The following is a 13,875-nucleotide window of genomic DNA, read 5'->3' as shown; positions in this document are numbered from 1 at the left end:
GACTACACTTCAAAAAGTGTTTCATTGTTCTAAAGTGCTTTGGAACATCCTGAAGTTGCAAAAGACTCTACAGAAATATAAGATGCGGTCCGTTCAAGGTCAACTATTGTTGTCAACCCTCCAGCATTATCCTGAACCCCTCCAGGAATTAAAGATTAATCCTCAAGATGCTGCAATGAACAACTTTCAGAAGAAAAATTGAGGGGGCAATAAGAAAATTTACTTATTTTTAAAAAATTCTGTGTACATTTTTGCTCACTTGTTATAAAAATATAGGATATGTGGAACAAAAGTTTATCTGCCTGATATCCATGAGGCATTCTTTGGGGTAATGAGCCTCTCTGCTTTCTAATTCATGCCTTGTTGCCGACGTGGTGTGCGTCAGGCTGGAGCGGTTGTGGTGAAAGGTCATGTGATGACATATTCCGAGATATGACAAACCAGAGTTAGCATCGCCGGGCTCCATGTGAAAAGGTGCAATCCACAGATAGGCCAGGGTGGTCACAGACTGAGTAGCCTATAGGGAATCTCAGCCTGAAAACCTGGGTTTGAGTTTTGGTAGATTTCACAAGGGTATTTTATCTGGATTAAACAAGTCCTGCATTTTATAATCACAGGGAGATAACAAAGCTGTGATTTCCACTTTGTGACTGTCATGTGGCTGTTCAGCAACTTAAATGGGATTCAAAAGGGATTTTAATGCTCATTTCAGATTGATGCCTGCAGCTAGCATCTCTCCCTCTTCAGGGTGTCTGAATCTTACAGCTTGGCAGAATGAACTGGTTTTCCTTCTGCAAGCAATCCCAGAGGTACAGGCCTTAATTGTCCAGAAGGAAGGAAAAGATTGCTTTGGTCACTATATTTGGCAACAGTGTAAATATCCTCAAAAATAAATTCACACGCTATTTACAGAGACCATGGTAATCCCATCCCACCTTTCCCTGGCCTCCACATTTGCAGAATTTTAAGGGTCTTTATTCAGCAATAAATGGATTCTTTAATCACAGAGGTCTCTGGGTCTAATGACCTCTTGCAAATTTACCACCTTGATATACAGAGTGACGGCCCACGTGCTTTTGGGGGAAAATACCTATCTTTTGTGTTGGGGTGATGGACCTTTTAAGAACCAGGTTACTCTTGGATATGATTCTAGAAAAGCACTTGGTTTCTAGGAAATGATCATGTGACCAGGCTACCTGGGAGATAAACAATAGCGGAAAAACTGGTCAACCTAAGTTAATTATTGGGGTCTGATTCTGCGTTCATGCAGTTTATGTTTCAGGTCAGAGAGCAGGTTGGCTGCAGAACAGGAAACGTCTCTTTCAAATGAGTTCAGTTAAAATGTTGTGTGCTGTGTGTTGGCTAAAAGAATTTAAAATCTGGTTAACTGAAGGACTTCTAACACTGAGTTGAACTTCTGGGATAGCCAAGTTGACCTAAGGTGGCTACTCTTAAGACTCTGGAGACAACTGTGTTGAATGGGGAGTTTACATCCATAGGATAGTTGGAGGAGATCTGAAGGGGAAATCTTGCCGGAAGTCAGCAGAAGGCCCAAGAAATCTCAACCCTTATACAAATTTTTGAAGCAGTATTCAGACCAAGTGATTAAACTTCCAACTTTTGAACAGTATCTGACTTGAGTTTATTGGGAGCGTAAGTCATATAGGTGCAGAAGGCAAAGTGAGTTGGACTTCAGATTAGATTATAATTGAGTTCATTATACTTTTAATATCTTCAATGTAATTGACTATTCAATATAGAGTATATTTATTAGTATTCATATTCTTTGATTTTTGTGCAGGAAGAATCTTTTGATTTAAGTTGTGTACCTTGTGGTTTCATTCTTTTAGTAAAAACCTGGGTTTTCAGAATCTAAAAAAATGTGACTGGTCTCTACTGAGGTCATAACAGCAGCAACACTCACCTCTTATCCAAACCCAGCCTTTGCCCCCAGCTAGACTCCCTCCACAGTGCTAAATGCCCATCCAACATTCCAGTTCATTCCAGTGCTTCCGAAAGAAAGCGTGTGATTCCACAAACCCCGCCCTCTCTTTCCAGGAATTTCAGATTCCCAGACTCTTCTGAAAGTGGTCAAGGAGATCCCACAGGGAGTTTAGCCAAATCTGACAGGTGCTCATGGGAGGATAAGGATGCTTGAAACAGACATAACGCATCTCACTGAGGTCTCCCCTTCACCATAACATGCATCTGTCTATGGACGAACATGAATACACGCACACACACAAACGCACTCTGATCTGTATGTGACTCCAGTCCCCACAACAATGCGGTTCATTCTTAACTGCCTGCGGGATCTCCTTGACCGCTGTCAGAAGAGCCTGAGGATCTGAAATTCCTGGTTAGAGAGGGAGGGGTTTGTGGAATCACACTCTTTCTTTTGGGAGCATTGGGATGATTTGGAATGTTGGATGGGCATTTAGCACTGTGGAGGAAGTCCAGTTAGGGGCAAAGGGTGGGTTTGGGTAAGAGGTGAGTGCTGAAGTGACAGTCAGTTGTATTAAACAATCGTCTGCAACTGTTTACCCATCACAAGGCAGCCCACCATTACCACCACCACCTTCTCAGGGCAACTAAGGACGGGCACCAACCCTGACCCCTTGCCAAAGACGCCCACACCCAGAGAGTGATTTTAAAAATTAGTTAGAGCTCTGGTTTTACATACACTCCTGATGCAATGCATTCCAGTAAAAGGTCTTCTCCTCGTAGAATGATTCTGCTGCTGGACGTCCCCGCTGGTGACATGAACCTTGGGATCTGCTCTGTGACCGGTCGAGCTGCAAACATACAGCAATGGATTAAGAGACAAAGACCAAAGGAAAGCAACATTAGAAAATAAAGGGTGAACTGTTTTAGATATCATCACTTGTAAGGCTGCTGTTAAAATATGTGGTTAACTGTGAAAAAGGCAAGGAAGTAGTTATTTAGTTGCTCAGAATCTCAGGTCACACGTTTAAAATGAACACCTTATCTGGGTTGTACACGGGAAAGTTATCATTTATTTAAGGATGTAGACACTATATATCAGGAGCCTTACATGCAGCCTTTCCTTAAACATGCAGCATTTCCTTTAAGAGACACATTTACTTACTGTCATACATCAGCCATCACACTTTAGTGTCTGAATCGTTGTAAACAAGTACAGGGAAGATTTGGGGATACATTAGTGTAGCAGTTAATTTACTGACTAGTAACCGAGGGAGCTGGACTAATGCTCTGGAGACATGAGTTCAAATCCCACCATGGGAGCTGCAGAATTTAAACATGGTTAATTTAAAATAAAACATGGAATGAAAACCTGCCATCAGTAATGGTGATCATGAAGCTACCCAACTGTTGTAAAAGCCCAAAACAAAAACAGAATTACCTGGAAAAACTCAGCAGGTCTGGCAGCATCGGCGGAGAAGAAAAGAGTTGACATTTCGAGTCCTCATGACCCTTCGACAGAACTTGAGTGAATCCAAGAAAGGGGTGAAATATAAGCTGGTTTAAGGTGTGTGTGTGTGTGGGGTGGGTGGGGGTGGAGAGGTGGAGGGGGTTGGTGTGGTTGTAGGGATGAACAAGCAGTGATAGAAGCAGATCATCAAAAGATGTCACAAACAACAGAACAAAAGAACACATAGGTGTTAAAGTTGGTGATATTATCTAAACGAATGTGCTAATTAAGAACGGATGGTAGGACACTCAAGGTATAGCTCTAGTGGGGGTGGGGGGAGCATAAAAGATTTAAAAATATTTAAAAATAATGGAAATAGGTGGGAAAAGAAAAATCTATATAATTTATTGGAAAAAACAAAAGGAAGGGGGAAACTGTTGTTTGTGACATCTTTTGATGATCTGCTTTTATCACTGCTTGTTTGTCCCTACAGCCACACCCACCCCCTCCACTTCTCTCTCTCTCTCTCTCCCCCCCCCACCCCCCACACCCCCACAACACACCTTAAACCAGCTTATATTTCACCCCTTTCTTGGACTCACTCAAGTTCTGTCGAAGGGTCATGAGGACTCGAAACGTCAACTCTTTTCTTCTCCGCCAATGCTGCCAGACCTGCTGAGTTTTTCCAGGTAATTCTGTTTTTGTTTTGGATTTCCAGCATCCGCAGTTTTTTTGTTTTTATCTTTATGTTGTAAAAGCCCATCTGGTTCACTAACCTAATGTGGGGAAGGAAAGTTTCTGGCCTACGTGGCGTGACTCCAGACCCACAGCTATGAGGTTGACTCTTAAATGCCCCTTGAAATGCCTAGCAAACCACTCAGTTATCAGGAAGGCAGCTCATTACTATCTCAATGGCAACGAAGGATTGGCAATAAATATTGGCGTTGCCACCAACACCACCATCCCATGAACCAATAGAAAGAAAGATTTGCTCTTCACGGAGGAAAACTGAACATATCTCTGCAATGTTAGAAGAGTTTGCAGCTTCATTTAAAAAGGTGGAAGATTTCAGGGCAGTGCAATATAATTAAGCTTAATGCAAGAATGGGAAAGAAAGCGGAGGACACAGGGAACTGCCTTTGGAAAAGCAAAAGATGGAAAGTGGCCTTGTCTAGATTAAATGGAAGGCAAAACTGTTAAATAGAACCGTTGATTGGTCAGGGAAATATCTAAACAGGAAATGGAAAAGGTGCAAATCAAGTAAAACAAGACAGGGGTGTTTTGAAAGTTTGTTTCACGGATGAGTAGATCAAATTTGACATTGAAAATCATCTTTAATGCTCACAGGGCAAATAATAAAAAATTGAAAGCCAGTACAAATATAAACACGGTAAGTTTCAAAAGAGGAGATGAGAAAGATCTGGAGTGAACATAAGATAAAATTAGACGAAACATGAAAGGTGATTTAAATATATATATATTTGGACACTCAGAGAATTAAAAGATATGGGTAGAGTTGAGGAAGACAATCAGCCATGATCTAATTGAATAGTACAGCAAGCTTGAAGGGTGGAATAGCCTACTCCAATACCGTGTGTTCTTAAAAGGTTAGGTATATGGAGGGCCATGAGGTAGCGAGTGAGGAAATGAAAGAGCCGTCAAATATTTTCCCCCCAGTTTTCACAAAGGAGGTGGCTATTGGGATTATAGATCAATCAAAGGTGAGTGTGGAGCAGGGAGTGGGGTTTATTATGGGAGTAAATTGCTCCAGCATAAGGTAGGCAGGTCACCGGGACCTGATGATTCACATCGCAGGTTCTCTAGGGAAGAGACAGCGGAGATTCTGATCATAAATTTTGAAAATTCTGTGGAAAAGGAAAACCACAGTAAGGTCTGGATAAGTGTCAAGTGTCCGTCCAGTCTTCCAAAATGGGGAGAGGGATATAGGATTTTTAGTCTCGCACAAGTTATTGGCGATTTCCTGCGGCTCTAAGTTCTGGCCGATGAAGGTTAGAGAGCTGCCAATGGCGAGAATTTGTGATGGGTTTCGTATCAACTGGGATTCTGCCCAGCTTCTGTTGGCCAGCCATCTTCTAGGTGGGGGTGTTTGAATGAGAATGACAATTTCAAATCTTTGTGACATTCAGCCACAGTGGCTTTCCTCTGAGTAGATGGGCTTGAGAAGTTTGAGGTGCAGGTGCATCAACTTACTCCAAAACCGATTGAAGCACGATTAATAAAGGGGAGGCGGAGATGTAGTGGGACTGTCACTGGAATTGTACTCCAGATACCCAGGATAATTCTCTGGGGGACCCGGTTTCAAATCCCACCACAGCAGATGGCAAAATTTGAATTTGATGAAAAACCTGGAATTAAAAGCTTAATGATGACCATGAAGCCATTATCAATTGTTGGAAAAGCCCATCTGATTCACTAATATCCTTTAGTGAAGGAAATCTGCCATCCTTACCTGGTCTGGCCTACATGTGATTCTAGACCCACAGCAATATGGTTAACTCTTAACTGGCCTAGCAAGCCACTCAGTTCTCAAGGGCAATAAATGCTGGCCCAGACAGCATGTTCCATGAACAAATAAAAAAATAATTAGTGATTTAGAATTGGATAGTCCTTTCAATGAGCCAGCACAGACAGAATGGGCTGAGTGGCTGTCCTCTGTGCTGTATGCTGTGCTCTAATGAAACTCTAAGTGGCAGTGCTGTGCAAGACTGGCTTAAGTCCAGGAAAATTGTGTTTGCTGTTGATTTTCATGGGAGTGGAGCAATAATTAATTTCTATTTATTTTCAGTGAGGGTAATGTTGGAGCAGTGCAAGATTGCTAGGGAAATGCAACATGATGCATTGAAAGGGCAAAGACACTAACTCCAGAATCTCCTCTTTCTTTTGCAATGTTTGAGGCCCCAGTGATGTTGGTATGAGCAGTGGAAGACACCAAGGGCAGGATATTGAGATTGGCGAGGCGGCGGTGGGGGGGGGGGGGGGGGTGGCGGGGTTACCGGTGTGTAAAATGATGCGGGATGACATCGGGCAGAAAACCCGACATCACCCCACGTCATTTCAATTCTCAGGTCGGCGGGGGTACACCCGAATCAGCTGTGCTCCTGCCGACCTGTCAATGACCAATTGAGGCCATTTAAAAAGTAATCAGACTAGTTAATGGACCTGCCCGTCCAACGTTAAGGTTGGTGGGCTGGCCGGGAGCCTTGGCGGGCTTCAGAAAAAGCATGAGACCTCATCCACAGGCAGGATGAGGCTTCATGTAGGTTTTTAAAAATTTAATAAAAGTTTACTTAAAAGTGATGGACATGTCCCAGCTCATGTGACAGTGTCATGTGAGGGGACATGTCAGGGAAATTTCATTTCTATACATGTGCCATTTTAAATTTGGCGCCGATCTCCCTGAGGCAGTACTTAGCCTCAGGGAGATGAGTGTGCTCTTTCACATACATGCACAAAAGAGCGCACTCTCGGCTGAGGGATATCCACCCCCCCCACCACCAGCAAAGGGAGAGCATAGCGCTTCCTGGCAGATGTCATGCTGGATGGGCATTAATTGGCCTGCCCACGTAAAATGGCGGCGTGCCCGCACACACCCGCTCCTGAACTCACCCCCCCGATGGGGGGAAAATTCATCCCCAAGAAAATCTGGGCCATTAGGTTAAAGGTTAAACCTAAATGTGCAGGCACATTCTCTTGGTCAAACCCACAAAGGATTCGCAGAAGGACAGCGATGATTACAATGTTCACAAACATTAGACACCAACTGAGTATGAGAGATGGCCATTTGTTCTCAATGGAAAACCAATTAAGAGATTGGGCACGATTCAAGTCTTTGAAATAATTTAAGGGATCTGAAAATGTGAACGTTGGTAAATATGACAGGAAAACCAGCGGCCATGATTATAATTTTAAAAGAAAGAACTTGCATTTATATAGCATCTTTCGCATCCTCAAGGCATCCCAAAGTGTTTTCAGAGCCAATGAATTGCTTTTGAAGTGTCATTGCCACTGTGATGCAGTCAAATTCTTTCTTTTAAGAAGAGCCGGATAGGAGTGGTCCTGAGGAAGAAAACAATGCTGTTGCTTTTTCCTCTCCCTGCCCTACTGGTATACCCCACATCCTCTATCTGACAGAGAACTCAACATCAGCACAGTCAATCCATGGAAACTGTAAGTAAATGTGTTTCCTGCCATTCAGTCACAATCCACCTGGTACATTGTCAAGATACAATGACCAAATCAGAACAGCAATCCAGGACCACTTGTATTAGTGGTAAGTTAGTGAGTTATTAGGTTAACAGTGGTGACATTCCATTGGCCTAATCCTCACAGACAATATAATTAAATAAAATCTTTAAACATTTAACTGGACTTCCAACAGGTGATTGATAAAAGTGTCACATAATAAGCTTGTGAGCAAAGTTGAAGACCATGGAATAAAAGGGGCAGTGGCAGCTTGGACACAAGGTTAGCTGACTGGCAGAACACAGAGGGTAGTGGTGAACGGTTGTCTTCCAGACTGCAGTGAGGTATACAGTGGGGTTACCAGAGGTCGGTACCGTGACCACCGCTTCTCTTGATCTTTACTAATGACAGGGAATTAGGGTTCAGTGGGCTCGATTTCAAAATTTGCAAATGACGCAAAACGTGGAAGCATTGTGAAACGTGAGGGGGGTAGAGGTAGACTTCAAGAGGACATCGACAGGCCGGTGGAATGGGCAGACACACGGTCGATGAAATTTAATGCAGAGAAGTGTGAAGTGATACATTTTGGTAGGAAGAACGAGGAGAAGCGAAATAAAGTAAAGGGTGCAATTCTAAGGGTGGTGCAGGAACAGAGATTCCTGGAGGTATATGTGCACAAGTCGTTGCAGGTGGCAAGGCAGATCAGAAAGGGGTTAGAAAGGTACCTGGGATCCTGGCTTTTATAGATAGAAGCACAGGGCTGGATGTTCCTCCTCTGGGTGGGTAGCAGGAGGTGGGTAAATTCCCAGCTTGTCCCTCCAGCCGATTGGGAAAAAGTTTGCAGAGGACAGCCCCAGGGGCTGCCAGTGTGAAGGGGGGGCTATTTAAAAGCCCTGCCCCAGTGCTGTGGCTCTCACTCGCCTAACACTCCTCATGACCCATCCATGCCACTGAGAGCTTGACCGAGAGCCCAGAAATCCATTGGCCTGTTAAAAAACCTGTGCCCTAGGGAAAATACTACTTGATCGATAGCTCTGGCTCTCTGATCTATGCTGTCAATTTCACAATGTTTATTTACACAAGATAAAGAGGTTTCAAGTGCTTGCAGTTGCGGCTGTTGATCATTTTAAATGCCTGGGTGATTGACACTTCTATTGGGCTGTAGTAAAAAGGAGTTTTTTTTCAGAAAGTTGAAACTTATCAATGAATGACATTTTAAAGCTTTTTAAAACATCCTCCTGCTGCTATAGGGTTCATTGGCTGTATATAGTGTATAGCGGGTGAATGGGCATGGAAGTGCCATAGCTTGGCCTGGGGGAATGAAAGGTCATAGGGGTTATTTGAGGAGGACCTAATGAACTTACCTTTCCAAAGGTTCCCCCCCCATGCAGACCATGGTTCACAACACCTGAGGCACCATGAACCACGACTCATTGAAAAGCTGGCCCAACTCCATGAAAATTGTGGAGGGCTAGGACATCCCTGTCCCTGAAATAGAGATGGCTAGGTCGGGAATGCAGGGTGCGGGTTCGCAATCCGAACCAGTCCGCACCACGAGAAGGCACTCCTGAAAAAATCGGGAAACCTTGGGAAAAGGGCTCCCGAGTCATACTGGCTTGCCAAATTCCAGCCCACGGAGTGCAAAAGGAAGGAAGTAATGGTGAACCTTTACAAAACACTGGGACAGCCTCAATTGGAGCATTGTGTGCAATCCTGGGCACCATATTTTAGGAAAGAGGCAAAGGCATTAAAGAGGCTGCAGAAAAGCTTTACAAGAATGGTTCCAGGATGAGGGCTTTCAGTTACGTGAATAGATTAGACAAGCTGGGATTGTTTTCCTTAGCGAAGAGAAGTTTGAGGGGGGATTGAACAGAGGTGTTCAAAATCACGAGGGACCTGTACAGATTAGTTATGGGAAAACTGTTCCCATTGGCAGAAAGGTTGAAAACCAGAGAACTCCGATTTAAGGCGAATGGTAAAACAACCAATGGTGACCTGTGGAAACATTTCTTTCCATGGTTATGATCCAGAATGCACCGTCCGAGAGGGTGGTGGAGGCAGGTTCAATCGTGGCTTTCAAAAGGGAATGGGGTTACGGGGAAAGGGTGGGGCAGCAACCCAAGCCGAATTGCTCTTGCAGAGAGCAGTGTGAACTTGATGGGCCAAATAGCCTCTTTCTGTGCTGTAACTATTTCAGCGATTCTACACTCTCACTATTTGACAATGGCAGAATTTACCAATGAAACACAGGCAAAGAGATACACCTTCTACCCCGGGCTGTGCGGACAGTTCTGTTGAGTGCTCACGTTGCTGGGTAATTGTGATTAACTGTCCCGGACAGACGCTGACAAATCTTTGTGGGACTCACTATCAGAGGCCAGACGTTGCACGGGTTCACCACCCGACATTTTTCAACCGCAGGAATCAGTGGGCCAAAATAATGAGTGTTACTTCATACGTCGTTTCTCGACAAGTCACCTTGATGGGTGCAAGGGCTCACGATTGGCACTGAACCCCGAAACCTCACCATTGGCACTGAACGCCGAAACCTCACCATTGGCACTGAACCCCGAAAGCCTCACTCAATGTGGGCTAATCAGAGGCGAGGGAAAGGCAACCAGCGCAGGAAGCTGACGGGAGGAAGTCATTCAGTCCCTCAAGCCTGTCCTGCCATTCAATGAGATCATGTTATCCAAACTCCATTCACTCGCCTCGGCTCCGTACCCTTGCCAATTTAAAATTTTGGATTAAGCTAGCAACTTCTGGGGAGAGAATTCCACCTTTCCACCCCACCTTTGCCTGAAGAAGTATTTGCTAACCTCTCTCCTGAATTGCGGGGCTCTGATTTTAACGTTATGTTTCCTTGTCCAAGGCTCCCTCACCACTGGGAAAGACTGGGAAATCCAGTTCTCTCAGCATCTCAGAAACCTCAAACAAATTTATTTCTTAACTGATTATATTCTAGAGTAGTGAGGTGAAAACGGAATATCACTGGCTGTCATTTAAAAGAAAATACCACAACATTGATACCTTCTGCAAGGTACAAATGGCACATTCAGTAATGGCAAAGCCCAAACGAAGACAAATCACTTTTCTCGCCTCTTCATTTTACTCATATACACCCATCTGTTTCCTCAAAGCCATAGTGAGTCCCGCAGGCTTCAGTTTACTACTAGGCCTCAAATAAATTACAGCAAACAAGATGGCTGTTTATCCGCTGTTTTAATTCTTTCATGGGATGTGAGCATCCCCGACAAGGTCAGCTCGTGCCTAATTGCCTTGAATGAATCATTTTGAGGAATCTTTGTGGGAATCAGCAATAATAATGCCTGGGAAAGAAACCAGGATGTAAAGCACTTATGGTGTGGTTAGTCAAGATAGGTCCTCTGTTTCTACACTGTACCAAAAATGTACCTTGACCTCAGCCTTAGAAGTACATCCCCAATGCACCATTTTTTTGTACATTGATCTTTTTATACATGCTCACAAAGATAACAGGTGGTGTTACTGGGCAAATGGAACAATTTCCATATTGGTTGTTTGTAATACCTACTAAGTTCTCCCAGATCATAGAAACATAGGCCAGGATTTTAAGGCCCAGTCGTGGCATGTCTCCACCCCCCCACCCCACACACACAACGCCGCGAGTGTGGTGAGATATTTAAATCCCCATACAGTTCGGCAGGACCGTAATATCATGCTGGGCAGAAGGGGCAGTGAAATCCTGGCCATAGTAACATAGAAAATAGGAGCAGGAGGATGTGATTCAGCCCTTCGAGCCTGCTCCGCCATTCAATATGATCATGGCTGATCCTCTATCTCAAAGCCGTACTCCCGCTCTCTCCCCATACCCCTTGACATCTTTAGAGTCTAGAAATCTATTTCCTTCTTAAATATATTCAGTGACTTGGCCTCCACAGCCTCTATGGTAGAGAATTCCCCATGTTCACCAGCCTCCGAGTGAAGAAGTTTCTCCTCATCTCAGTCTTAAATGGTCTACTCCGTGTCCTGAGGCTGTGACCCCTTGTTTTAGACTCCCTCAGTCAGAGGAAACATCAACCCTGTCAGAATTTTATAAGTTTCAATGAAATCCCCTCTCATTCTTCTAAGCTCCAGTACATACAGGCCTAGTCGGCCCAATCTCTCCTCATACAACAACCTTGCCGTCCCAGGAATCAGTCTGGTGAACCTTCTCAGCACTCCCTTTATGGCAGCTGTATCATTTCTTAGGTAAGGAGACCAAAACTGTACACAATACTCTAGGTCTGGTCTCACCAAGGTCTTGTACAGCTGCAGTAAGACATCCTTGTTCCTGTACTCAAGTTCTCTCACAATGAAGGCCAACATACCACTTGCCTTCTTATCTGCTTGCTGCAGCTACATGCTTGCTTTTAGTGATTAGTGTACAAGGACACCCAGGTCCCTTTGTACATCAACGTTTCCCAATCTATCACCATGTAAATAATACTCTGCCATTCTGTTTTTCCTACTGAAGTGGATAGCTTCACACTTATCCATGTTATACTGCATCTGCCATGTATTTGCCCACTCACTCAACCTGTCTAAATTGCCTTGAAGCCTCTTACACCCTCCTCACTGCTCACAATCCCACAAGTTTCGTGTCATCAACAAACTTGGACATATTACATTTGGCTCCCTGCTCCAAATCATTGATATCCATGTGAATAGCTGGGGCCCAAGCATTGATCCCTGCAGTGCCCACTAGTCACCGCCTACCACTCCGAAAAGATCCATTTATTCCTACTCTCTGTTTCCTGTCTGCTAACCAATTCTCAATCCATGCCAATATTTTACCCCAATCCCATGTACTTTAATTTTGCACACTAACCGCTTATGTGGGACTTTATCAAAAGCTTTCTGAAAATCCAAATACACCACATCCACTGGTTCTCCCTTATCTATTCTACTAGTTATGTCCTCAAAAAACTCAAGTTTGTCAAACATGATTTCCCTTTCATAAATCCATGTTGACTTTGACTAATCCTGTTGATATTTTCTAAGTGCCTTGTTATCACATCCTCTATAATAGACTCTAGCATTTTCCCTACTACTAATGTTAGGCTAACCAGTCAGTGATTCGCTGCTTTTCCCTCCTTTTTTTTTAAACAGTGGGTTTACATGTGTTACCCTCCAATCTGCCTGGACTGTACCAGAATCGGCTTCAAGTTCCCTGGAGGAAGACTGAAGCTCCCTTTAATCTGCTCAACAATGTGCCTTAGTGCCAACCTTTGAAGAGCATCATTTCCCCACTTCTACACCAGTCGTCCCCGACCACATAGACAACCAGCTTAGTGCCAACGAGTGCCGAATTAGGGAACAATACAGACCAGGAGCTGGATTGAGATTGTCCAACTCCATCTCAAAAAGGATTTACAGCTATCAATAGGTTTGCCAACTCTGGAGATTTAACCACATGTCCTCCTGCCTCCAATCACCCCGCTTGGTCGAACAGCCAGTTTCACATCTCTGACTCGTTCATTAATTACAAAAATAAGTGTTCAAAAAAGATGAAGGAAGCACATTTTTTCAATGATCCTATGCTTTATCTCCTGGATTAATTCCTGCTTACCCCAGGATAATCCAGGATCTGAGGCAAACCTACAGACAGAAGGGATTTTCATTCTGAAAGTCTAAGCATGGAGTTGAAAGACCAAAACCACCCTTTCCTGATCTGGCATTCCCATTTCCAAATTGAGGTATTCATGTGGCCTCACTGAATGTGGCTGACAACCTGCGCTGAACGATGCAAGGTTGTCTCCTGTAAATTTACACCTATTAAGGTCACAAATTATTCCGGCGAGAACACTAGAGAGAGACGAGGCCTCATCCCATTAGATGGGATCAAATTTACAATCAAGCCACAGCAGCAAAAGGACAATGGCCGAGATTTTCCGGCTCAGTCCGCCTCCGGGATTGTCCGGTGGCCGCTGCGTTCCCCACGGCGGGTCCTGTCACAGCGAGGCCAGGAAACCCCGGCCAATGTCCGAATGGCTCATAGCATCCACTCCTTTGGGCGGGGAATTCCCGCTGACCCATTACATGGCTAAAAAAATGAACCAGAGTTAAGGATTTGAATCCAAGAGTGAAACAGAAGCCGATTCTCATTCGCTGAGTGCAGGTTTCCACTGGCCAATCTATGAATGATACCAGCTGAGGTCCTCCACTCAGGAGTCGGCTTCCACGGTGATATGGAGCAGAATTTAATGCCCTCACCTATGGCAAGTATGGTGGTGGGGGGCATTTAATCGGGCTGCGGG

The 13,875-nt window shown here is 44.3% G+C and overlaps 1 protein-coding gene across 11 annotated transcripts in view; it reads right to left on the bottom strand.

Annotated features, from left to right (window-relative positions):
• The window catches only part of nfasca (neurofascin homolog (chicken) a), a 179,492-nt gene that overhangs the window by 96,008 nt on the left and 69,609 nt on the right, over positions 1-13,875 (bottom strand). For all 11 annotated transcript variants that reach the window (XM_041195122.1, XM_041195120.1, XM_041195128.1 and 8 more), the window contains one exon: positions 2,684-2,795. In XM_041195122.1, the coding sequence (XP_041051056.1) occupies positions 2,684-2,795 (112 nt within the window). The remainder of the gene's footprint in view (positions 1-2,683; positions 2,796-13,875) is intronic.

Source organism: Carcharodon carcharias, chromosome 9 (assembly GCF_017639515.1).
Source record: "Carcharodon carcharias isolate sCarCar2 chromosome 9, sCarCar2.pri, whole genome shotgun sequence".
NCBI classification, from domain to species: domain Eukaryota; kingdom Metazoa; phylum Chordata; class Chondrichthyes; order Lamniformes; family Lamnidae; genus Carcharodon; species Carcharodon carcharias.
The sequence above is the reverse complement of the archived record's forward strand: the minus strand, read 5'-3'. Positions and strand labels throughout refer to the sequence as shown.